We start from the raw sequence: 23,065 nt of genomic DNA on the forward strand, positions 1-23,065 counted from the left end.
GATCTCGAGAGATTCTAGAAAATTTTCTTCTAACGAAACGTCAAATACAATGAAAAGGTTCGTTCGATTTTGCAACTTATGGTGATTTTGTTAGATAACGGATACTTTGGAACGGACCTTATTCAGTTTTAATATTTAAAGTGTAATTTATATACATATAGATAATACTGTGTACAGTACAATAAGACTTATTTACGTTAGTAAGAGATAAAGGTTTTTTTATAGAATAAATCAGAGACAACATTTTTCTTTCTTTTCATTTTTATATTGATTTATTAATTTATATTGAAACGCTCTGTACAAACTGTTTGTCTCCTCCTGTCTTATATCCGCGAGCCTTATGCATTAACGTTAATAAAAAGCCTGTAATCAGCAAAGCAATGAAGCATAAGCAGGAAAAATAAAGATTACACATCGGTCAAGCATCGATTCACCAGACGCAATTCTGAACCAGTCGTATTTTGTGATGCGTATGAACATACACATCACATTCGGCCATCGAGCCATACAATTAATGCAACCAGTAACTATAGCCGCAACTATACATATATGTACATATGCAGACTAGCACTATACTCATATATATATATATATAGGTACTGCCAGCAACAGCAACACACAACAGTGACTGTGTACAAACGGTGCAACGCGTGACACACATCCACAGGCAAAAGTGTACACACGTAGGTATATACGTGTGCACGCACTATTATTAAATATTAATATAGAGGATATACATCGCAGCAACAGTCATACCGAGGAGTCAGATCAAAGGAATTGAATTAATCAGAAAAAAAACGAGCGATGCGTAAGTAACGTGTCTCTCGAGGGATGATAAGGGGCGTCGGGGTAGCCTGTAACAAGTGGCATAAGTGGGTGGAGCTTTAATATTACACGACACAGCAGCAGTATATAGCATCAGCAGCGAACTGTAAGCAACCGTGCTGACTGCTGCGATCGTTGAATCATCTTTGAGAAGCTCGTTGTTATTGCAATCACTGGCCACACGACCCTACAATGCATAACGTCGTAAATGGCTCGCACCAAAGTGGATCGCTCTGATAACTGGAACTCGATTCTCGCAACGTCACTATTTGAGGTTAGTTCTGCTCTCTGTCTCACTCTCTCTTCTCTCTCTCTCCCTCTCTCTTGCGCGTCAAAATAAGTAATGCGCTTTTGCCGTTACGAAGGTAAATATTGATAATCCAGCTGGCTTATCTCTCGGCCGTTCTTTTTTAGCTACACTTCGGAGCAGGGTAATCGAGCCCGGTAATATATAGCAGCGCTGCGTTTTTATTCTGTGATGTTTTTTGCAGGCTTCTCCTTGAATTCCTAATGATGCCTCCTACTTGCAGATCGACTTCGAGTTGCAACAAGAGAAACGTACGAATCGAAATGACTGACGTATTGGAAGGATCACAGCAAAATAACGAAGTAGTAGATTATAATGATATTGGAGCTGATGAGGATGAGGGCTCAGATGGTGTAATTGTGCCTGAACTCCAGGGGACTTTATCAAAGTGGACCAACTATATACACGGCTGGCAGACACGTTTCATTGTGCTAAAAGATGGCACTCTATCTTATTACAAATCTGAACAAGATAGCGGATTTGGCTGTCGCGGCTCTATAAGTCTTTACAAGGCAGATATAAAAGTAATCTCTCGTTGAACTTTGAACACTCATGATTGTGCTCTTGCATGTGTTAGCTTGATTTAATAAACTATGCTTAAATAATTCTTTTGTATGATATCATTTCAGGCTCATGAATTTGATGAGTGTAGATTCGATGTGTCTGTGAATGACTGCTTGGTATGGTACTTGAGAGCTAATCTACCAGAAGAGAGACAACGTTGGATAGATGTTTTAAAGTCGTACAAGGTAGTATTAGTGTGATTGAGCAACTATTTGCATTAGCATTGGCTGCGTGCAAATCAGTGATACACGTTCTCTTATCAACAGGCTGAATCTGGATATGGCAGTGAAAACAGTTTGAAACGTCACGGCAGTGCCATATCTTTGGTATCAAACACACAGTCAACGGCCAGTGCTGGTAGTTTTAGTAAAAGAGGTGTCAGGGGGTTAAAGGAAAAATTAGCAGAGATAGAAACATTCAAAGATATATTAGTGCAACAAGTGGATACACTTCAAAAATACTTTGATGATTGTGCAGAGAATGCTAAAAACTTACAGGGTAAAGGTCAACCAAGCGAAGATAAAGTTAATGACGTTTCATTTAATCCAGCTGAACAGGCAATCGACTTTAAAGGTGAAGCTATCACTTTTAAGGCTACAAGCGAGGGAGTGATAGCAACTCTGCAGCATTGCGTTGATTTGATGGTACAACGTGAAGACGCTTGGCGTAAACGTTGGGAAAAAGAAATGGAAAAACGACGAAAATTACAAGAAATTTGCAGGTCATTGAAGGATCAAGTTACGTCAAACGGAGGTGTTTCTGGTAGACCGAGAGTTGTGATCCACGGCGGACCTGATTATGAAGTAAGTCAAAATCGCGCTGCACGTCAGAAGTCGCACGTCCATATGATGATGAGTCAATAACTGAACCGTAGAGTTGAATAAGAACTTAGCTTCATGAAACGCGCGCGCGCTATTTCAAAATTTTTTGGTATGCTGCTTTAGTCTGCTAAGAGAGGGTGTCTTGAATATTAATGATGTGACCTAACATTATGTCTGAGCTCACTTTCAAAAGTATACGCAATATACTAACCATCAGTCTGTAAGAACCAGTCGATGTGATAGGTTCTCTATTAATTTTAACATAAGGACTCCACAACTTTTTTGTTAAAAAAAATGTGTATGGTTTTAAAAAAACACAACTTTTTTTATTCTCACAAGGAGGGACCACACAGTGCATTGTGCGACGAGGAATTCTATGATGCTATGGAAACAGGTCTTGATAAAATTGATGAAGATAATCAAATAAAAGATAGATTGAAGCAGAAATCAGTTGCAATCCCAACAACTCCTACGACACCAGCTGCAAAGCACCGACTTTGGCCTGAAGTGAGTACAATTAAACGATTATTTTTCAAATTCTTCCATAAAATTTTAACTCATATTAATTGATGTGATATTTTGAATTTTAGATAAATAGGATAACATTGGAGCAGTTGCATTATGCCCGATTAGGAGTAGGTGCTGGAGGCTGGCAGTTGTTTGCTGAAGATGGGGATATGCGAATGTACAGGCGAGAAGAAGAGGCTGATGGCCTAGTTGTTGATCCTTTGAAGGCGTGTCACGTTGTTAAGGGTGTTACTGGTCAAGAAGTTTGTAAAATATTCTTTAGTCCTGAGTATCGCAGCGGTTGGGAGGCTACATTAGAAGATATGACAGTGATAGAAAATATATCTAAGGATACTTTAGTCTTTTTACAAACACACAAACGAATTTGGCCTGCAAGTCAAAGAGATGCTTTATTTTGGTCGCATATGCGTAAGGTGCCGGATGATCAGGATCCAGATGCACAAGATTTGTGGATTGTATGCAATCACAGTACAGAACATCCAGATTATCCAGTAAGATCAAAAATAATTTTAAATACCCATTTAGTGTACGCAAATAAATAAAATCGATGTCGAATTTGTTTTAGCCAAACGCCGGAAAATGCGTCCGAGTTTATTTGACAGTTTGTCTTGTTTGCCAAACATTTATTGACCCACCAAAAGAAAATGAAAAAATTAAAAGAGAAGACATTACTTGCAAAATAACATACTGTTCAGTTGGTTAGTATTTTTCAGCATATTTATTAAAAAAATCTCTTAAAATATGGATAATTCATTAAAAAAAATTTGTTTTTCAGTAAATCCCGGTGGATGGGCTCCAGCATCGGTTCTTCGTGCTGTCTACAAGCGGGAGTACCCAAAGTTTCTGAAGCGCTTTACTAATTTTTGTATTGATCAATGCAAAGATAAGCCAATCGTATTCTAAACGTTAGTCCCGGCACTTTTTAATCCTTCCGCGCAACGATACAGCGCAATATTGCATTAGCAGAACGCCTACATGTTACAATAAGCTAATTATTTTATGCGCACGTTATCATTCGTAATTCAAATTTTTTTCAGGTTTGTTATTATATTATATAAAGTTGTACGTACAATTTACAATTCTCTGAAGTATGATTGACATTTACAAATGATGCACCAGTTATACACATTTAATGGCGGCTACGCCGTTTTTGTACATAAGCAGACGCGCAGAGTTTTCTGTCCTTGACTGTTGCAACTTTTTTCATGTAAAACGTCCGTGTGACGTCCAGTTGTACAAATTTTCTGATTGAAGCATACATGCACTATGTGTACCTATTGTGACACTTTGCCATACACGACAAATTGTATTATAACATATTGCGAATTAAATTGTTATTTTTATTTATATAAAAAAAAAATATGTATATCGGTGTGAAGAACAGATCGAAAATATGGAACATAATAAAGACTGTTAGCGTATTGCTTACTTTTACATAGAAAAATTCATTACATTATACAAATTTGATTATTTACACGCAAATGAAAGTGATGAAGATGATTAAAAAAAACTATTAAAATGAATCGCGATTGTTTTATCAAGTCACAGATAGAGCCCCTCCACTTTTAGAAATTTTCGCAATCTCATCTTTGAATTTAGCAATAGTCTCTTTTGCTAGTGTTAATTTTTCTTTGTACTCTGCTACCTCATTTCTGATTTTAGTCCTAGCATCAGTTATGGCTTTTAGTGTTTGCTCCTTTTTTGCCTCAACTGGAAACATATTACAGTTTATATATATATATATATATATATATATATATATATATAATTAATGAGACTATCGCTCGTTTAAAATGACTCTATCGGTCTATACGAGCACAATTAATTTTGAAATGGCTATGACACTGTTTATTCTCAAAATTTGAAATCTTGAACAGGCATACCTTTCAAAAATAAAATAAAAATCTCGGCATTTCGTCCCACCGTCAGATTGGACTCCTCAGTAAGGATCTGACGGCTTCCTTAGACGCCTGCCGCCTTGTCAAGTCGCGGCCTTTAAGTAGCCCGAGTCTCCGTTTTCCCTTTCGAGAGAGAGAAAAAGAAGACTCCTTACTGAGGAGTCCAATCTGACGGTGGGACGAAATGCCGAGATTTTTATTTTATTTTTGAAAGGTATGCCTGTTCAAGATTTCAAATTTTGAGAATAAACAGTGTCATAGCCTATTATTTCAAAATTAATTGTGCTCGTATAGACCGATAGAGTCATTTTAACATCCTTTGGAAACATATTATTTATTTTTATACTACTCACAGTCTGTGTCGTGCTTCCAGATACCTGTTGTGAGTGGCTTCGTTGAACTCAATAAATGCTGCATCAATGCTGAAGGGTCTTGAAATATAATTTCATCATAAAATTCTGAAACTAGGTTCTTTTTTCCAATCTGAACTTCTGGTGGTGTTTGGAATAATTTCAAAATGTGATATATTGTTACCTATTAAAATTTCACTTATCAATCAGTATATGATTCAACAATGATAAAGCCATTACCCATATCATTAAACAGTTACTTACAGGTCGTTCATTTGGATCATGGAAATAAACTTTGATAACTATTTCAAATTCTCCCCATCCAGTCTCCGTCAACTCATAAGGTGGTTTCGTAACTATTCTGTTCGGATTGTTATAACTTTCATGCAGCTTAAAATGCACTTTTTTCACATAAGCTGACATATCTTCATTGTGGTAAGGTTTTACGTAAACTGTCCACTGATGAGTATGTCCATCCTCCTCTCTCTTTTTTCCAAAATAACGTGCAACGTTTCCATAAACGATTGGCTTGATAATGGTGGTCCCCTAAATGTAAACATCAATTCTCATTATCAGCTCCATAAAATCTAGTCTTTTGCACACAATAAATTAGCGTTTGAGAGCAAATTGAATATAAATTTGATCTTCACAAGTAAATAAATTTAATACAAAGTTTTTTAACCTTTATTCTCCCGCCGGAATCAGGACCGAATTCTTGAGCACAGGCCATTTTCAGTATCACGTATTATATATTCACCGTAAGTATTCCAATGAGTATGAATATGCTCTTACTTCGCGAAATTGCTAAACCAAACGTTAATAAAGTACAAAGATTCTTGAAAGGTTAAACAAGATCTTCGGATAACCTCCTTTGAAACACGACTGTATACACGAATGTAAGTTTACTGTCCGACAGGCGGACGCATCAGACAGTAGACTACTGTTGATTCGATCCTTTGGCAGCTTTGGCTTCCTCGACGCACTAGGATCGGCCGATCAGCTGTCGACCGTGGGCAATACCCGACGCTGATCTCGACCAAGGACTTCTCCCCCCTCTAATTCCATTGTATACAAAAATGAATTTTGCTACCGATAAACAATGCCTCTGAGCTTTTAACTAAACTAAATGAGAAAAAATGATATTTGAAAAATAACTAAACAAATTGATTGATAAATAATCGTAGATTTTATAGTTATTGGTACAAAATTAAAAAAGTGACGTGTTGTTTTAGGTAGCACAACGCATGCGCATACACGCAGCTGATCACATGGGAAGACTGTTTTGATTGTTTGGTTATGAAGCGCTCAGCACTGCACTGCAGGCAAAATAATTAGTGCAGAATAAAAAAATAAACAACAAGTATGGGTAAAACATCAAAGGACAAACGCGATATTTATTATCGGCGGGCTAAGGAGGAAGGGTGGCGAGCGAGAAGTGCATTTAAGTTACTCCAGATTGATGACGAGTTTAATATTTTTAATGGTGAGCATATAGCAGTGATATGTCTGTTTTTATTGTTGTTCTTACAGCATTCATGTTTATCTATTGTTTTTTATAATTTTTAAAAGTATTATCACTCACGTTATTATAATGTTTTGTAGGTGTTACAAAAGCTGTGGATTTATGCGCTGCACCAGGCAGTTGGAGTCAAGTATTATCACGTAGACTAAAGTAAGAGTTTCAGGCAAGCTAAATTTATACATGTAAAAACACAAACAATTTATTCTGAAATATTTTATATTATAGCCAAAATTATCAGAAACTCAAAGAGACATCAACCGATGTAGTTGCTCCAAAAATTATTGCTGTCGATCTCCAGGCGATGGCACCAATCGAAGGAGTAGTACAAATACAGGGAGACATTACTAATGTAACTACAGCAGAGCAAATCATAGCACACTTTGGGAATGAGCATGCAGACCTTGTTGTCTGTGATGGAGCACCTGATGGTAAATACCAAAACTCATTAATCGATACACTTGTCCTAACCAAATCATTTATTAACTTGCGTTCAACAGTAACTGGTCTCCACGATATGGACATCTACATCCAGTCCCAGCTGCTACTAGCAGCGTTAAAAATCACAACTCAAATCCTGAAACCAAAGGGCACCTTTGTCGCGAAGATCTTCAGAGCCAAAGACGCATCGCTCCTCTACTCCCAACTAAAAATATTCTTCACCTCCGTCACCTGCGCCAAACCACGCAGCTCCAGGAACTCGAGCTTCGAGGCGTTCGTGGTCTGCAAAGACTTTTGCCCTCCAGAGGGATTCGAGCCATCTTCGCTCAACCCCCTGTTATCGAATTTTGACCACCTACCGGAAATCAACAAGTACATTGCTCCGTTTGTGATATGCGGGGATCTCAGCCAGCCCGACTCCGATACGACCTATCCGCTCGACGTGAGATATTCGCACACTACGCTTGATAAAAAATTCAAACGTACCTTCGTGACTTATTGATTCCGAACGTTTCGATTTCAGTTCGAGGGCAAAAAGTTCCAGTATTGCGAGCCAACGCAAAGCCCCATAAGCCCGCCGTACGAGGAGGCGATGGCTCTGCTCAGCATCACGAATCTTGGCAAGGACCCAAACAGTGTCACGCTCAAAGGCAACACAATGACCATAGCCGAATTCAAAGCTTCGAGGAGTAATACGCAAAATGACGAATCTTAATTTACATGTATATAATATGTAGAGAGCTGATTTATATTCACACTTTTAATAAATGTTTTTTTGTTAGAAAAGGAAAGTAGCGAGTGGAATAAGCTTCCCTGCTACACATCTGCCCGACGAAATCACGGCGAAAGCGTAGAGACTCGTAATGATATTCGCGAGCCAGTGAAAGTTGACCTTCGAGTACGTCTATCGATGTCCAAGTATGCGATACTCGCCTGGCAGAGAGTTTCGGTCGCCTCTGCCGTATATATACAGTGTCTGCGCATACAGGCCCGACTCGCAAGAGGCATCGGGTATATACAGAGCGCGTACAACTACATCGAAACTTTCTCTGCGCGCGAGCGGCAAAGGAAGGAAAACTTTGACGACGACGACGACGACGACGACGACGACGACTACCTATTCCGTGTGTACACAGGGGTATCGAGTTCGAGCCGCAAGATTAATTCTATCGAAAGTTTCGGCTGGTTGCTCGAGTAAGCCGATCACGTTCTTTTCCTGCCGCACCGGCGAAGAGTCTGGAAAGGGCAATATTAAAATTTCCGCGAATCTCGCTTTTATTTTCAAAGAAGCAGAAGAAGAAGCTTTTGCCAGAGGTACATATGCCAAAGCTCCTTGCGCGCGCGTGCGTCTAGCGAAGAAGGATCTCGAGAGTTTATACTAAAAGAGGGTACTAGGGAGAGGAAGAGAGACGGGGATAAGAACCGCAGGGGCAAATGGACGTATCCGGTGTTTTTGAATTATGAATGGGCAGCTCAGCTCGCCGGGGACATCAGGTGAAACGATGACTCGTATAAGCGCCTCTGATGAATACAGATATACCTGTATATACGCGAGCTACGCTGTGTGTATTATGGACTCGAGGCGAACCGGCTAAGCCCCCTGAGAGAGCTGCGCTCTCTTCTTCCGAGTGGAATCGCACGCGTATGTCGGTTCGGCCTTTTCTGCGGCCGGACATAAATATTGAATGTCGCGCAGCATCGGTAAAGGCCGATCCTAGAATATTATATGCTCTGTACGTGATATAGCTTACACCACCGTTTCGTAGATCGCCTGACTCTATGTAGCTTCGGTGTTGAAATATCGATCGATTCTTAATTCAGCGTGTGTGCGATCGTTCGTTCGTAAGCGTGTACGTGAAAAATGAGATTTGAGAGCGCGGTATGAGTATGCACACAGCTATATAGTACGAGAATGCAGGAAATAATTACTTGCACAATTAAGTGCGCCGCGATATATTTACAAGTGGCAATTAACATAAATTAAAAAGGTAATCTAATGGTACAACGCGCGCTACACACACACACACGCGCACGTAAATGCTCGTAATTACGCGACGCCGCAGCCGTCGCCGCGACAACGCGCGCGCGCGCGCGCGCACGCAAATAATCCTTAAGCCAACTGAACATACGTATATACAGTTATCTAGAGTACAATTAAGCATGATGCTTTTGGAAATTCTAACTGGCACTCGCGTGTCGCCGTTTGCGAAAATGTGTATGCGAATTGATTTTTATTAACCAGTTCGCGTAAACAGATATATTTACGTATAAACCATAAAGAAGGAAATAAATCACGCGCAAACGCGGCACTTGTGCCCTGCAGGAAATTCGATTAAAAATAATGTATTCCCCTCTCTCTCTCTCCGGCATCTCTCGATCTAAGCAGTCGTGCGCAGGGAAAAAGCCAGCAACTCCCGGCGCAACAAACTCTCCAAACTCGTGTGAAGCTAATTTGCAAAGTCGCCCTTCTCTCTCTCGCCGCCGCGGCTATGTACAAGCGCGACTTAAAAAGCGCTGTAACTTCTTTCGCGCGCGAGTTCTTAGCGCTCGCGCGCAATAATCTGATAGTATAAGCTCCGCAGCGACGAGGGGGGGGGGTTAAGCTCTAAGCCTGTATGCGGCCGGCTACGATAACGGAATTAACGCGAAGTGTGAGAGAGAGAGAGAGAGAGAGAGAGAGGCCTGTTTACTGGCCGGCCATGCGCGCCTAACTGTTTTAACCGCCGCAGCTCCAGCAACTCTCGACTGACCGCTCGATAAGTCCCGGATTTACGCGATGCAACGACTGCGATGGCTTCTCTGTCGTCTTTGCGGTCTGCCTTTGGTTCTTTTGTTATAGATTGATTGGCGCATATCGACGTTTTGAAAAGTCTATCGTTGGACTGTACCTTGCATTTTCAATTTAATCCGCATGGAATTAATCGATCTTTACCGCGAGAGCTTGTCCCACACTTACCTTGATTTATGCACATTTTTAAATGTGGATCGTTCTTTCTCCAGCTGCAGCGCTCGAATTATTCAACCAATCGTTTCCAGCTCCGTTTTATATATAATACATGCAAATCCAGATCCACTCGCGGTTTTTAATTTAATTTTTAATCGTCCACGTGAATTTCGTACGATAATACCGCGCGTGTTACTAAAAATTATTCATTTAAAATTAAAACACCGCGCGTTGGGCATATTATTATGCTTCCATCGCACAGCCCCCGCTCCGTCTCGTAATTTTCAACTAACTCCATACCTGCGTCCCTTGACTCCCGGCCTCGGTATAGTACAGCCAGCTCGACTTTCATTAACTCGGCATCGCATAGCATCGGTCTAACGACAAAAGTGTTTTTGGAGCTGCACTGTCTCATTCTCATCATTCCATCTCCCTGATGTCTCCAACCCTCGCTATATCCCCCCCCCCCTCTCTCTCTCTCTCTCTCTCGGTATCTTTGACGACAGACCGCTCTATCTTCTCTCGCTCGAGCTATACGTATAAGGTAATACTCCGCAGTCCTCTAATTAAAAAATGCAATTCCTCGAACTAACGCAATATCCTCGCGTATAATGCCTGGAAAATCAGTTAGCCGGAGCAGCTAAAATTTTAATCTTAACTCATGCCCCAACTGCGCGGGTATATAGTTATATACGCATGCATGCGAGCTACCTTATACCACGCGCGTAATTAGAGACGGAGCGCGCATCGATCCTCGTTTGCGCGCAGTAGCCCATAGCGTACTCCTGTATTTCACCTGCTTGCACCGAGCTGTATATATAAGCCTCGATAAATTCTGGCAGTTTTCGCGGCTGCAGTTTCATACGCCTTCGTTGTACACATACGGCCGGCTCTCATCCCTTTTCTCCGCTGTTGCGCTAATTCTCCGGCTCTGTAACTGTATACATGTATGTCTGTGTTGCGGTTATCGATTATCGTTTCAATATTTATCAAACGCGAAAATCGGCCTGTGCGAGAGCGAGAAAGAGGGAAAACGCGACTACTGCACGTCCGACAGAGAAACTCCCCGTGCGTCTGTCGAGTGCAGCTGTGTATACGCTGCAAAGCCCGAATTTTCTACGGGATACGTATGTGTTATATATAGTACAGAGAACCGCAAGCTTTGCGTTGCGCTGCTGTTTAGCGATTGCGAATCCGGACGAGGATTTATAGCGGCCGCGATTCTTTCGAGCCAACTGTTGCGGATTTTGTGGATATTAAAGTTTTTTTCTTCGAATTCTGAAAAAAAAGAGGAAAAATTGCGCGAGGCAAAAAGCACGATTCACAGCGTGTAAATTTTCGGAAACGTGTACGCAGAAAAAAAATATCGAGCGGCCTTATAATTGCAGGCGAGCCATACGCGCGAGTTTATCGTGTTACACACAAAGAGCCTACATATAGGGTCGCACTTCTCGAGGTAACGATGTAGCAAATCGTCGGCTAAGTTTCAAAAAGTGGTGTGAAGGCAACTTTTTTCTCTTTCCGAGCAAAAGTTACGATGCCTCGCGAAAGAGAGAGAGAGAGAGAGAGAGAGAGAGAGAGAGAGAGAGAGAGAGAGAAGTGACTAAATTATCGCCTGTCGTGCTGCCGAGCCTTCAGTTGCGTGCGCGGCGTCTGACCCAACTCGGCTGTTTTCACTTAGCCGCTGTGTTACAAGCGAGTTGGCTTTGAAATGAAAGAGAAAAAAATCAACGTTGCAAATTCTATACTTTTATGTTTGAAATTATACTATGCGAGCGTATTTGGTGTAGTTGAAAAATTATTCATATAGCGGAGCACAGCTGTGTGTGTATACTCTGGAGTACAATATACCGACGTCTTGATAGTTAAAACTCTAATTTAACGCTACATTACGAGAATATAATACTTGGCTAAACTTGCCGGCTGCTGTTAGCTCGAAGTTCGAACTTATAAAAAACAGTATATACAATAAGTTTCAAAATGAATGCGGAGCTTATGATATTTACAATACGCATACTTAAACTTTTTAATGAGGAAATTTCACAATATAAGCCGAACTTAACGAGCCTCGAGCTCGCGCGTGCAAGCGGCATTATAAGATTCTCTAGAATTTTTCCTCTCTCCATTCTTTCCAGCTTCTTTTTTTGAAATTATGCTTCGCCGATATAAGCGCGTGTATTATACGATTCAGTTGCGTCTTCACAGCGCGGAGCTTATAAACATACACGTCAACGTGTCGCTCGCAGAAAAGCAATTTATACACGATCGTTTAAATTAAATATACGCCCAACTAGATGACATTAATTTATATTTCGATAGGCCTCGTATCCGAGAGCTGCGTAGGTATACGGCGCGTGATAAATGCGTTCTCTTGAGTAGTGTATTATACATACACACGCGCGCACTTACAGACACTCGTATACATACAACCGGTTATTCCGACGTCGAGAAAAATGCTAATCAATTCGATTAGGGTCTTGAAACAAGTCAATTCAATTAGTACATATCTGTCTCCTCTCTTGCCTATCAAGTCGAATTAGTGAGTCTAAGCGCACTCATGCTATAGCTGCCTACGAGATCCTTTTTCGGGACAATCAACTGGTAACTTTATCTGTTCCTTACTACGAGTGTACTCTTCGAGGTACTCTTCGAGTCCCAATAAATTGGCATTTAATAAAAAAGTCACCAACATCAAATCCATCGGTCAACAGTCAAAATTCCATCCTAACAAGCCATCTTGAAAACCCGCCTTAAACTTTGGCGAGCGAGAGCGCCGTAGCTCTGTATAAAATATTTTTCATTCAAGTAGACCGTCAAGTAGTTTCCTAACGAGGTAAATGTCAAGCCGCCACGAGAGAGAGAGAGGGCCGCTTTTTCAGGTCATCTGGGTGGAACTGCCTGCAGCCAACTCGAAAACAGTAGCTCGCCTATCGTTCTATATAGTATATACCGTATAATACTGTACATAGAATCCGACCTCTCTCACACAGACGCTCACACGCTCGGCCTCTTTCTCGTCGAAAGAACAGGTACAAAGAGAAAGGGAGAAATTCGCGTCGGTATATATATATACATATAACGTGCGGCGGTGGCGTCGGAGGAAAGAAAAGCCCGGCAAACTTTTGCCGCAGCGTCTCGTTACTCGCGCGCGCGCAGCTTCGTCGTCGTCTATATAGAAAGTTTTATCGTTTCCGGTTTTATCATCGATACAGCTGCGGCGCGCGAGGAGGGCCGGAAATCGGCATTGCGAGTATATATAGTCTGTCTTTCTCGCTCTAGTCTCGCTTGCGAGAAGGAGCAGGGCGAAACTTTTCGTCGTCGAGCAGTGTCGTTGCTGCTGCGCCGCTGTTGTTGCTGATGTTGTCGAGTGCTAATTACGTCGCTAACCCTATTTCGAGCAAGTTTCGAGGGAGACTAGAGAGGATTGGTAATACTTCCGCTGCGTAAACAGGCTCGTTTTCAAAGAGGGCTGCAAGCTCGCTCTCCTTCTCTTATGTACTTTTTCGTGCGGCTGCTCGAGAACCGGAGGGTCGTCCCTTTGCCTTTGGTTTATATTTGGCTCGGAGGTACGATGTGTTATTGCGTGACGCGTAAGTGAGCGGATTTATTTTTGGGGGAGAGAGTGATGAGGTAAAATTTGGTATTTGGGGTGACGAGTTTGTTAAGGAAGCTATTTCTCGATATTGGTTAGCTAGCGAAATTTCGTTTCTCTCTGTATAACAATAAAAGCAGCGTATAGCAACGCTGATTGAACGTTTAATTCACTAATGCCTTTGAACTGATTAGTTTGTAATTTATGCTTTGACACACTCTGCAATAATAATAATAATAATATCAACAGAATTTCTGAGGCTCGAAATTCAATCTACCGTTGCATATATCGCGTCTAAATTTCATTTTAAATCGTGTCATCTTTATCCTCGCAATCGACCTACAAGTTCGGTACAATGTGTCCGAATCCAATCGAAATTCTAGCCATCATCTATTTTCAGCCTCGATCGAACGGCACTCGAAATTCAAAAGCAAATCGTTCCAGTTGAAAAATTCTCAGCCCAGCTGGCAAAGAAAAGCAATCGCAAGAAGAACGGCAACCAAAGCCGACGTGCAGCGCAGTGCACCTCCCCTGAGCCCGCACGCTCTCACCTCGCGATATCGTATACGATTAAGTAGGACGGCCCCTCGTCTGATGTGGTCTTTGACTTTCGGGGTGTCGGCGCAAAGCTCGAGCGTCGCGAGCGTAATCAAAGCAGCGGCCTGATATCGGGACGAGCGAGCTTTCAAAGTAGCCCAGCAAGATCCTTCCGGCGGTGCCGCAGCCGCGAGAGACCGAAGACGAGATTGCAAGCCCCAAAGCCGATCTCCTCCTCCACACGCTTTGACCTGCTCGGGTTATGTGTCTTTATTTTTGAGCTCTGTGTGCTGTGCCTCTGGCTGGCTGTTGCCTCAGGGAGGAGGGGGGAGGGAGCTTTATGCTCACCGGGGTACTTGAGAGGATTGAGGTGTACACTTGCGCGCGTTTCCCCATGCATGACTTGTTGCTGATGCGGGCTTTTTCGGTTCGCGCTCTATATAGCTGTATGTATACGCAGGACGAAGCGACGTTGTAGGGAAATGGAAATTCTGCGGCTTTATTTTTCCCCCCGGACGAGATATGGCGGAACGCTTCGTCAATTCTTCCTTACTTGTGTGGATTACCACGGAATCGCATACTTTTTTAAAGCGGAATCAATTTACAAAGAGCTGGTGATTACACGCCTCGACGATGAGAGTTGATTGTTGTATAAAAAATAAACGAGCCAACTCGCGATAAAAGTTTCTTCCTATAGACCGCAGTAAATTATCACCGCATACGACCTATTATTACCCCGCGCGTATACACGTTGAGCACATAGTTTATTATCGGGTGAAGGAAAGGCGAGTAGCCCAACAGTTTATCACAACAATATACAGTTTATTAAAGCGAACGCTATAAATAACAAAGCTACGATATCGCTTGGAACAATTGCGAAACAAAATATATAGAGTGTATCTCATATCCGAGGATCTTTTCAAAAATATACACACCCACACATCGCTATGTAACAACAACGCATTACCATACCACCCCTGCGAATCTCCACGCGAAGTCTTTCAGTTTACACAGCAATCAGCTATATCGGCAGAGGTAGAGAGAATATGTTTGGCCAAAGCTCATATCCCACGCGACGTCGCTCCTTCTTTACGGGCCACATCATTCGCATGTGTGTGTGCGCGCGCGCGCGTGTGCGCGAGTATATACATATTACGTATAGTATCACGCAAAGTCGCCGTAAGCCTCTGGCTTCGCTCTCGCGCTTATATAGCCTTATTCTTTTCTTCTCTCCCCCTATACACGTGTACACATACACACACACACGCGCGTAATGAGGCTATACACAGCTCGACGGCGCGCATATGCATTATACAGAGCCGCGGGTTATTGCACGCGCCGATCGTTATTTATTCACTTATACGATAGTTAAAAATTATGGCCGGCGAGTTCGCCCGCGCGCACGCCCGTAAATTACTTATTTTGCCCCGCGCGCGCGCGCGCGAGAGAGAGAGAGAGAGAGAGAGAGAGAGAGAGAGAGAGAGAGAGAGAGAGAGAGAATCGTGTGTCGGTGCTGCGGTAATTGTAATTCACGATTCGCGAGTAGTTTGTTGCGCGCGAGCGTCTTTCACACACGCACAACGCAGTCGCTTGGATTCATGCTTCGAGTTTGGAAAGAAGTTTGCAACGGAGTGTGTAAGTGTTGTATAGCTTGTACTTTATCGTCAGTCTCGCGCGAGCACGACTCTTACTACTTGAGCGTATACGGCTTTGTACAAATTCATACGAACGATTATTAACGGCCTTTTTTTCTCCTTTGACGTAGTGCAACGCTGTGCATTACTTCTTCGTTGACTTGTTGAACTTGTAGACGCGGTACTTGGGTGAATAGGGCGACACCTCGCCGTCGCTGTCGCCTTCGTCCCCGGTTGGATCGTCCTTGTCTGGCTTCGAGGATCGATAGATCTGGCTGCGCTCGTACTGCTCGTCGCTCGCTATAGGGACAATCGAGCAATTTTCGATAATTAATCGCAGTGATCGGTCGTCTCTGTGTCGAGATAAAATATAAATTATTGAACAGCTACAATAGTCGCGGACTGGAACTATATGCTTTAGAAGTCGATTTTCCCTTCAATTATTGGCTTCTCATAGCGTCTAGACTAGGACCTGTCGATTGCACGATTATTTCGCTTTCTGAGCCGGATGAACTGCTCCGAATTGTGATATCGGTAGTTTGGCGGATTATACAGTGTAGGCAGTGTATATACCTAGCCTCACGCGCGGACTTGAAAGTAATAAGCTCGTTATTTTGTCCATACACGTCCTCGCGCTTATAGCGCTGAAAGCGTATGAAATAGTAAGCGCGCAACGTTATGACTAGTGTAAGGGCTTAAATTTTTAAAAAGTACCACAGTATAATAATACTCACGTATGAGAGTATCGAAGCCGTTATCCGTAGGACTGGCAGCCTTGCGCTCGACGACGTCCTCGTAATTCTTCAGAGGCACGGTCCCGACGATGATGCTCGTCCTGATCTTGAGATTCTTCTGCAGCATCCGATAGTACCACTCGCCGAGGTCGACGCAGGCCTCGACTTTGAGGGCGTAGCGCACGTCGATGATGCTACAGTGGGCCATGCCGCTCGGCGGTATGGACGGAACGTCGAACTCCTCGCGAAAATGCTCCTCGGACTTGCAAGCTCGCGATACCGGCAGCTCGATCTCGACCACGATCTCCTTGTGCCTCCTTGACTTGTCCGACGCGTGGTACGTAACGACCTGTGCAGATATGTGTGAGCGATTGCGGCTGCGAGCTCGAGGTATTGTTGGGGGCTTGTATCGTGATACTTTGGCAGTGGATATAACGAGGTGACTTGAAGTTAAAACGAAAAATAAGCAGAATTTCACATGAGACACTGATGAATGACGTTGAAATATTGACTTTGAACTTCGCATGCAAAAACATCGCGCAGAGCAAATGAGCTCGAAATTCCTGCAAAGTTAAGAAAGTAGTTTATTAAAGCTTTCTGCAGAATTTCCAAAAAGACAATTTCACATGTAGCATGTTTAAAATGACTCGTTGATTTTTTGAGGGAAAATCATTCCTTTCAGCTATAATCCGATGCAATTAGCATCGAGTCTCTAGCCGTACATTTAGTATAGATGTGGAACTCAATGGATTAACCACGATTAAATTAGCAATTGTGATTCAAGCAAGAGATGGAATTAAGATTTTACAAGGAAATTATACGGATTAATTATCTCGAGCGTGATTGTAATATTAAAACTATTAAAAAGTGGAACGCGAAATCGCATGAAGTTTTAATAAACGCCACGGCGCCGTCGAAGTAAAAAATTATCGAAGACGATTAGCATCAGCTTAATTTAGCACGAAGAAATATCTCATTAACATAAAATAGAGGAAAATATAGGAGGTTTAACGTTCGAATCGTCAGCAAATTGCGCAAAAACTCAAAGAAAACCGCAGGATAATTACCCACGCGCATCAGCAAAAAGTACGCGGTATGTACAGCGGCGCAGTAGTAGCAGCAGAGCATAATTAATTACCAACCTTCTTGAGGACGATTCGTATCTTGGCAACGCGGACGTTGGACTCGTTATTGAGGGTAACATCCATGGGCACGCTCTGTCCAGGCACGAAGCCACGCACAGGCAGCGCAAGTTCCATCCTCAAAGGTTCCTTTTGACCGATGAAGCTCTTTGACTGGGTCTCGCTAATGGGCAACTAAGATCATTCGCAATATGAGAAACGCGATGCTCTCTGTGTGTACATCGCTGTATACGTACGATACAAAGAGAAAAATGTTTCGTATACATAATAGCGTATATTTGCGCGGGAATTTCGAGCGATTCAAAGGAGCCGTCGAGAAGCTACATAATTTTCTAATATTCCCATATCTGCGGAGAAGCTCTAGCTGTATTATGAATTCACGTGCGCGAAAGCGAGGAGAATGCTCTGGGGATACGGGATTTCCGAATCCGAGAGGAAATTTCCGTCAGCGGTTATGCGGAGGAAGCGAATTGGGAGCGTTGAAAAATGGACTGCGGCTGTGCGTTGAAATGCTTATATTAGCGAATGAGAATACGACTCTCTGCTCACAGCCGGGTGTGATCTACTTGAATATTGCGTTTCGATCGAGAATTACTCGAGTTCTCCTGTGTAATATTGAGTATTAAAACCTGAATGAAAAATACTCCAAAAAACGCTATTGCCTCTCCGAATCCACCGAAATTAGTTTTCAAACCGCTGTTCGCGCTGACGATTCTCACCGGCATGAACCTCCTCCCGCAAAGTCAAAAATCCTGTATCCCGGAAGTGTCCTCTCTCCAGATAGTCGCTGCGCGTTTCGAGAAAAATATGAGTGCACGGTCTGCAAGCTCGACTGGAAAGCTTCCGCTATATAATTCAGTAATGCACTTCTCTTGTGAAGGCTATGAGCGCTTTTTAAGAGAAAGAGCCCCCGTCGTGACTGCTCTCCCGATGCGTATATAGAAAATATATAAATTCACTCTTCCGAATTGAAAATTTATCGATCGCCTGCAGCTTGACGAGGAGAGTGTGTATATTTTTTAAAAAGAGCGAGTCTAGGGGACGGAGACATTTTTCAGCGTCAGGGTGACTGGGTTTTATGGGGGTTGCCGCAAGCTCGTAAAGTTTTACTGCGTTTTGAGGATTTTTCGTATATACGTATACCGCGAATCATTAAATATTTAGCGATATAAATCGTAATATCTTCTGGCGTGTGTCGAAGAGCTGCTGTCGCGTTTTGAAATTGAATATACCGCTGAGTTTCCCGCGCGCGAGGGATTTCAAGTATCGAAAATGGATTTCCTTTGTCGGAGCCAAACAAAGCTCTATACAGCAGCATCAGCGACTAAGTTTAATTCATCTCTCTCCCTCCCTCTCTCTCTCTCTCTCTCTCTCTCTCTCTCTCTCTCTCTCTCTCCCTTCCCTTCTCGACGCTCGCTGTATAAACCCCAAGAAAAATCCATCCTCGAGGCATCTCCCCTCGCGTACAATACTCGTTCCAGACATACATTCGGCTCTATATACATCTCTGTCTTTCTGAGAGAGAGAGAGAGAGAGAGAGAGAGAGAGAGAGAGAGAGAGAGAGAGAGCTGACTCACCGGCGCCAGCGAATCTCGGTTGAGGTCGAAGAGCGAGGCCAGCGTGAAGGGTAAAATCGAGCTGGACAGCAGCACGTCCTCGGCGACGACGAGACTGGCCCTGAGGGAGTAGCGGATCCTTCCGTAGAGGCCCTCGAAGCTGCAGGGTATCTTTTCCGGCAGCTCCAGACTGAACGGGTACACACCGCTGGCCAGCTGACTCTTTGTCTCGCCATCTGCGTTATATATATCAGTGCGCACGTGGGATACAGTATGACAGTGACGTATTACATCGTCGTTATATATACATTGATATAATAGCACAGGGACTTACCGCCGAAGAGATAAGACTGCAGGTGGACGTAGCTCTCCTCGGCAGCGAATTTCCGACGGATGCCCACCGATCGATCGGTGAAGTGAACGCGAGCTTCGCCCTTGCACCTGATGCTAAGTCCTGATGTGTGCGCGGGAGTGCAAGTGCGCAGTGGGTGGTGTATATGTAATGCAATTGTGAGGTGTGTTTTCTGTATTAGTTGTATTCGTTGTTCTTTTTTTGAGGGGGATAAATATTAGTGTATATGTCAGTATAGGCTTCGGATAGACAAAGAGGACAGTTCTCAAGAATCCTGAAATTTATTGGATTGCATTATTCGAATGGCAAAATATTGGCTGCATTTTTCGAAGAATTTTTAAAATTAAAAGCGCACACACACACGCACGGAGATTTAAAAAAACGCGCGTTTATACATCAGCTAACGAGTATTTATAATAAAGCTCGAAAAAGCTTCGGTTTAATTAGCGCGCGTTCTCCGACAAAAGACGCTGAATTTTCCACCGGGGAATAAAATTCGAAATTCAAACGTTTAATTAAAACAGCAAAAGTGATCAGTCGCGTCAGAATTATTCAAATAACTCGATAACAAATCAAACCCGTCAAACGGCCTCGACACCTATTTAGCGACCTATTTATACTTAGTCGTGGGTGTCTGTGTGCATCCCCGGAATCGGGAGGAAAATTCCTGACGCGTGCCTCAGTCCCTGTCATATCGCTCGCGGTGTATTACGGGCAAAACGCGCGTTACACGACGACGTCATCGATCTGCATATCCTAATAGCCTGTCTGAGCCGCCTTACCCGCGTATACGGCACGGCGTGTTTACGAGGATGCTTCTTCTTTTTTCACCGCGGGTCGCTAGTAGGTCGTTTGAATTTATTGGCTGGGTTATTGCTCGACGTCGTCGTCGTCGCGGGGGTAATGAAGTGATGAGCCGTATGCAGAGGGGGGAGGGCGAGCTTTATGGAGTGGATCGTATTGCTGCTTGATTCTGGAGCTTTCAGCCTGACCCAGAATCCTTTTTGAATGCCTGATACACGCGCGTCTGGAATCGATCGTTTGAATGGTACATTTTGATTTTACACAGTTATAACGTCGAATCGTGCCGGATCGATGGAAATAGAAAATAAATCGAATGAAAATCTCACCCAGAACTTCGATCGGTTTGGCCAGCTGCAGAACGACGGTGCCGGCGATGCTCTGTCCGCCCATAAAGACCCCATCGGCGTTGTCGAGCACGACCTCGATTCTCTCGACTCCGTAGCTACAAGCAATTCCTCCACGTTATATACATATCGCCACTTCTCACAAGTCCAACAACACACAAAACGCCTCGACAATAATTATACGCATCTACACCTCCCGGGATCCGGCGAGACGCTGCTCGACTCCTCCTCGCTGTTCTTCATCCTCTACACTACTTGTGTAACTATTTGTGCGAAGTAATATAAACGTTCGTTTTTTCAAACAGTTCCTAATATACAAGAGTGTCGCTGGCGTGGAAGCTCGTCGCGTGCGGCAGTGTAGAAAGTGAAAGCAAGCCAGCCAGCCAGCCAGCCAGCGGGAACGAAACTAGCGCTTAACTTTGTTGACAGGAATCCAAAATTCGTATAGTGAAGCAGTAGGGCTTCGGCGCGCAAGCGCGCGAGCGAGTCTTTCAGCAGCAGCTCCCGTTCGCCAATATTCCGTGGCGACGTCGAGTCGCCGCCACTGAGATCGACTCGCTTCACTCGTTTCTGTGTGCATGTATGTGTGCGAGTTTGTATCTATATTTCCGGGGAACGCGGCAAAGTGGATGGGTAGGATCGCGCTGCGAGATATTCCTCTCTGGGGTATAACAAACAATTCTGTTTTTCCGCCGGTTGATATGGTAAACAGTCGCCGGTGCGCGCGCGTGAGGCTTTTTTTGTATGATTGATGACTCTGTCGGGGGAGTAATGAGCTATTGGTGTATGTGCGTTTGTGTGCGTGTGTGCGCGTGTGCGCGAAGCTTCGGAAAATGTGGGTCAGCTAATTGCCGATGAGCTTGATTAATAATGCCATTACACGTCGGTGCATTTTTGACGATGTACCTGTACTACATAGGCAAATAATGCAATAAACTTGACTCAATTCACGCGTAGCACTCGACGTGTGACACATACACATTTTCCGAGTTAAAAATTTACACTCGTTGGCCGTCGATAAAATATTTCCAACCGAGCGCGTACGACACGGAGAATGAATAAAAAACAAGTTATATCGCACTTGTAAATCGATAGCGTAACATCTCCCCGCGATTTTCGACCCGTATTCATCGGCATCGCGCGCTACTGCACTACTAACTGATAACCTAATGGTCACGATCGTTGTACGCGTGGATATTCCTGGAATTGGATGCTTTTCAAAATTTTCACTTTTTACCGGGGAAATACTCGCGCTCGCGTAATAGTGACAAGCCGTATAAGACATATTTGCAAATACCAGCGGGAATTCATACACGTGACAGTTGATAAGGACCGCGAGCGTTTATAACGAGCAGCTTTATTTCATTGCCGGGAAACGCGAGAGCAGGAGCGCAGGTACCATGCTTTACGTCTGCTACTGGCGACGAATAATGCTGGATTTTCACCGGCATTGTTTCAATCCTCTGATGTATTTATTTCGGCGCGAATTTTACGAACTATGTATAACCATACCAATCGACCGGCGAAACGAAGTAAAAATTTTCGATCTTAAATTCGTCAAAAATGAGCTATATATTAGTACGCCGCGTCGATATACATGCTTTGTTCTCAATTCGGTTGAAATGAATTGGAAGATATGTAGCTTCGCTCTAGTTGAATTGTCGGAATGGCTGATCTTGTGAAATTTTAAGTTTCATCAGTATATTCTGGCTGAAATTCGTTTAATATAAACGAAGTCACAATTATAAGTAGCAACGTAAATAAAGCTTGTTATAAAAGCAGAAAAATATATGTAGCAGCTGGTGCACACACACACACACACAGTTATGGAGAAGCTACACACACACACACATATATGTATATATGCCAAGTATTTGATATATACGACAAATATTAAAAGCGACGTGCTATGAGAGGCAGAATTATATAAACACACGAGGAGGAGGCGCGTCGCAGCTCGGTATGCAGATTATAAATAATCACAATTACATTTTAATTTGCAATTTAATGAAGCAATTCCCCTCCGAATGCAAAAATTTCACGTTTTAATACACATTATATACGCGCGTATGCAAAAACGAAGTTCGTCGCATCTGATGAATATATGTGACAAACCCGCGTGCTCTCTTGGTCACGGCTCTATCATTTACACTAATTAATTCCGACGAACTAA

The 23,065-nt window shown here is 43.1% G+C and overlaps 4 protein-coding genes across 9 annotated transcripts; 2 read left to right on the plus strand and 2 right to left on the minus strand.

Annotated features, from left to right (window-relative positions):
• The first annotated feature begins 248 nt into the window (after positions 1 to 248).
• On the plus strand, positions 249 to 4,501 carry LOC100678288 (ceramide transfer protein). Of its 5 annotated transcripts, none has more exons than XM_031924645.2 (10): positions 249 to 523; positions 597 to 683; positions 745 to 1,099; positions 1,317 to 1,656; positions 1,762 to 1,881; positions 1,963 to 2,499; positions 2,857 to 3,024; positions 3,108 to 3,536; positions 3,611 to 3,743; positions 3,821 to 4,501. In XM_031924645.2, exons 4-10 carry the CDS (start codon positions 1,336 to 1,338, stop codon positions 3,946 to 3,948), a joined length of 1,836 nt encoding a protein of 611 aa, XP_031780505.1. In that variant the 5' UTR covers positions 249 to 523; positions 597 to 683; positions 745 to 1,099; positions 1,317 to 1,335; the 3' UTR covers positions 3,949 to 4,501. The 5 variants fall into 5 exon arrangements, with proteins under 5 accessions (XP_031780505.1, XP_032452648.1, XP_031780507.1 ...); XM_032596757.1 differs by having other exon boundaries at positions 1,356 to 1,656; XM_031924647.2 differs by adding an exon at positions 1,240 to 1,269 and having other exon boundaries at positions 249 to 1,099; positions 1,356 to 1,656.
• LOC100121822 (YEATS domain-containing protein 4) lies at positions 3,736 to 6,510 on the minus strand. The gene is made up of 4 exons (XM_001605379.5): positions 5,976 to 6,510; positions 5,558 to 5,839; positions 5,297 to 5,477; positions 3,736 to 4,755 (listed from the first exon to the last, which is right to left on the minus strand). The coding sequence occupies exons 1-4, from the start codon at positions 6,021 to 6,023 to the stop codon at positions 4,583 to 4,585; spliced, it is 684 nt and encodes a 227-aa protein (XP_001605429.2). The 5' UTR covers positions 6,024 to 6,510; the 3' UTR covers positions 3,736 to 4,582.
• LOC100121804 (putative tRNA (cytidine(32)/guanosine(34)-2'-O)-methyltransferase) lies at positions 6,184 to 8,044 on the plus strand. 2 transcript variants are annotated; one of them, XM_003425121.5, is made up of 6 exons: positions 6,184 to 6,359; positions 6,526 to 6,776; positions 6,896 to 6,965; positions 7,041 to 7,243; positions 7,313 to 7,695; positions 7,777 to 8,044. In XM_003425121.5, exons 2-6 carry the CDS (start codon positions 6,656 to 6,658, stop codon positions 7,966 to 7,968), a joined length of 969 nt encoding a protein of 322 aa, XP_003425169.1. In that variant the 5' UTR covers positions 6,184 to 6,359; positions 6,526 to 6,655; the 3' UTR covers positions 7,969 to 8,044. The 2 variants fall into 2 exon arrangements, with proteins under 2 accessions (XP_003425169.1, XP_032452651.1); XM_032596760.1 differs by lacking the exon at positions 6,184 to 6,359 and having other exon boundaries at positions 6,367 to 6,776.
• A 7,083-nt stretch (positions 8,045 to 15,127) lies between these two features.
• On the minus strand, positions 15,128 to 21,306 carry LOC100121786 (arrestin domain-containing protein 17-like). The gene is made up of 7 exons (XM_016983197.2): positions 21,086 to 21,306; positions 20,875 to 20,990; positions 19,727 to 19,846; positions 19,414 to 19,628; positions 17,837 to 18,010; positions 16,695 to 17,043; positions 15,128 to 16,260 (listed from the first exon to the last, which is right to left on the minus strand). Exons 1-7 carry the CDS (start codon positions 21,133 to 21,135, stop codon positions 16,106 to 16,108), a joined length of 1,179 nt encoding a protein of 392 aa, XP_016838686.1. The 5' UTR covers positions 21,136 to 21,306; the 3' UTR covers positions 15,128 to 16,105.
• Between the last annotated feature and the right edge of the window lie 1,759 nt (positions 21,307 to 23,065).

This window comes from Nasonia vitripennis, chromosome 2 (assembly GCF_009193385.2).
Source record: "Nasonia vitripennis strain AsymCx chromosome 2, Nvit_psr_1.1, whole genome shotgun sequence".
NCBI lineage: Eukaryota > Metazoa > Arthropoda > Insecta > Hymenoptera > Pteromalidae > Nasonia > Nasonia vitripennis.

Excerpts from the sequence above, each read along its gene's own strand:
- LOC100121804 (XM_003425121.5), top strand. The coding sequence starts at position 6,656 with ATGGGTAAAACATCAAAGGACAAACGCGATATTTATTATCGGCGGGCT. Across the intron at positions 6,777-6,895 it reads CGAGTTTAATATTTTTAATG|GTGTTACAAAAGCTGTGGAT; the intron begins GTGAGCATATAG and ends AATGTTTTGTAG. Across the intron at positions 7,244-7,312 it reads CTGTGATGGAGCACCTGATG|TAACTGGTCTCCACGATATG; the intron begins GTAAATACCAAA and ends TGCGTTCAACAG.
- LOC100121822 (XM_001605379.5), bottom strand. The coding sequence starts at position 6,023 with ATGGCCTGTGCTCAAGAATTCGGTCCTGATTCCGGCGGGAGAATAAAG. Across the intron at positions 5,840-5,975 it reads ATTCCGGCGGGAGAATAAAG|GGGACCACCATTATCAAGCC; the intron begins GTTAAAAAACTT and ends GTTTACATTTAG. Across the intron at positions 5,478-5,557 it reads ATGATCCAAATGAACGACCT|GTAACAATATATCACATTTT; the intron begins GTAAGTAACTGT and ends AAATTTTAATAG.
- LOC100121786 (XM_016983197.2), bottom strand. The coding sequence starts at position 21,135 with ATGAAGAACAGCGAGGAGGAGTCGAGCAGCGTCTCGCCGGATCCCGGG. Across the intron at positions 20,991-21,085 it reads GTCTCGCCGGATCCCGGGAG|CTACGGAGTCGAGAGAATCG; the intron begins GTGTAGATGCGT and ends AATTGCTTGTAG. Across the intron at positions 19,629-19,726 it reads GCAGTCTTATCTCTTCGGCG|ATGGCGAGACAAAGAGTCAG; the intron begins GTAAGTCCCTGT and ends TATATAACGCAG.
- LOC100678288 (XM_031924645.2), top strand. The coding sequence starts at position 1,336 with ATGATGCCTCCTACTTGCAGATCGACTTCGAGTTGCAACAAGAGAAAC. Across the intron at positions 1,882-1,962 it reads ATGTTTTAAAGTCGTACAAG|GCTGAATCTGGATATGGCAG; the intron begins GTAGTATTAGTG and ends TCTTATCAACAG. Across the intron at positions 3,025-3,107 it reads AGCACCGACTTTGGCCTGAA|ATAAATAGGATAACATTGGA; the intron begins GTGAGTACAATT and ends TTTGAATTTTAG.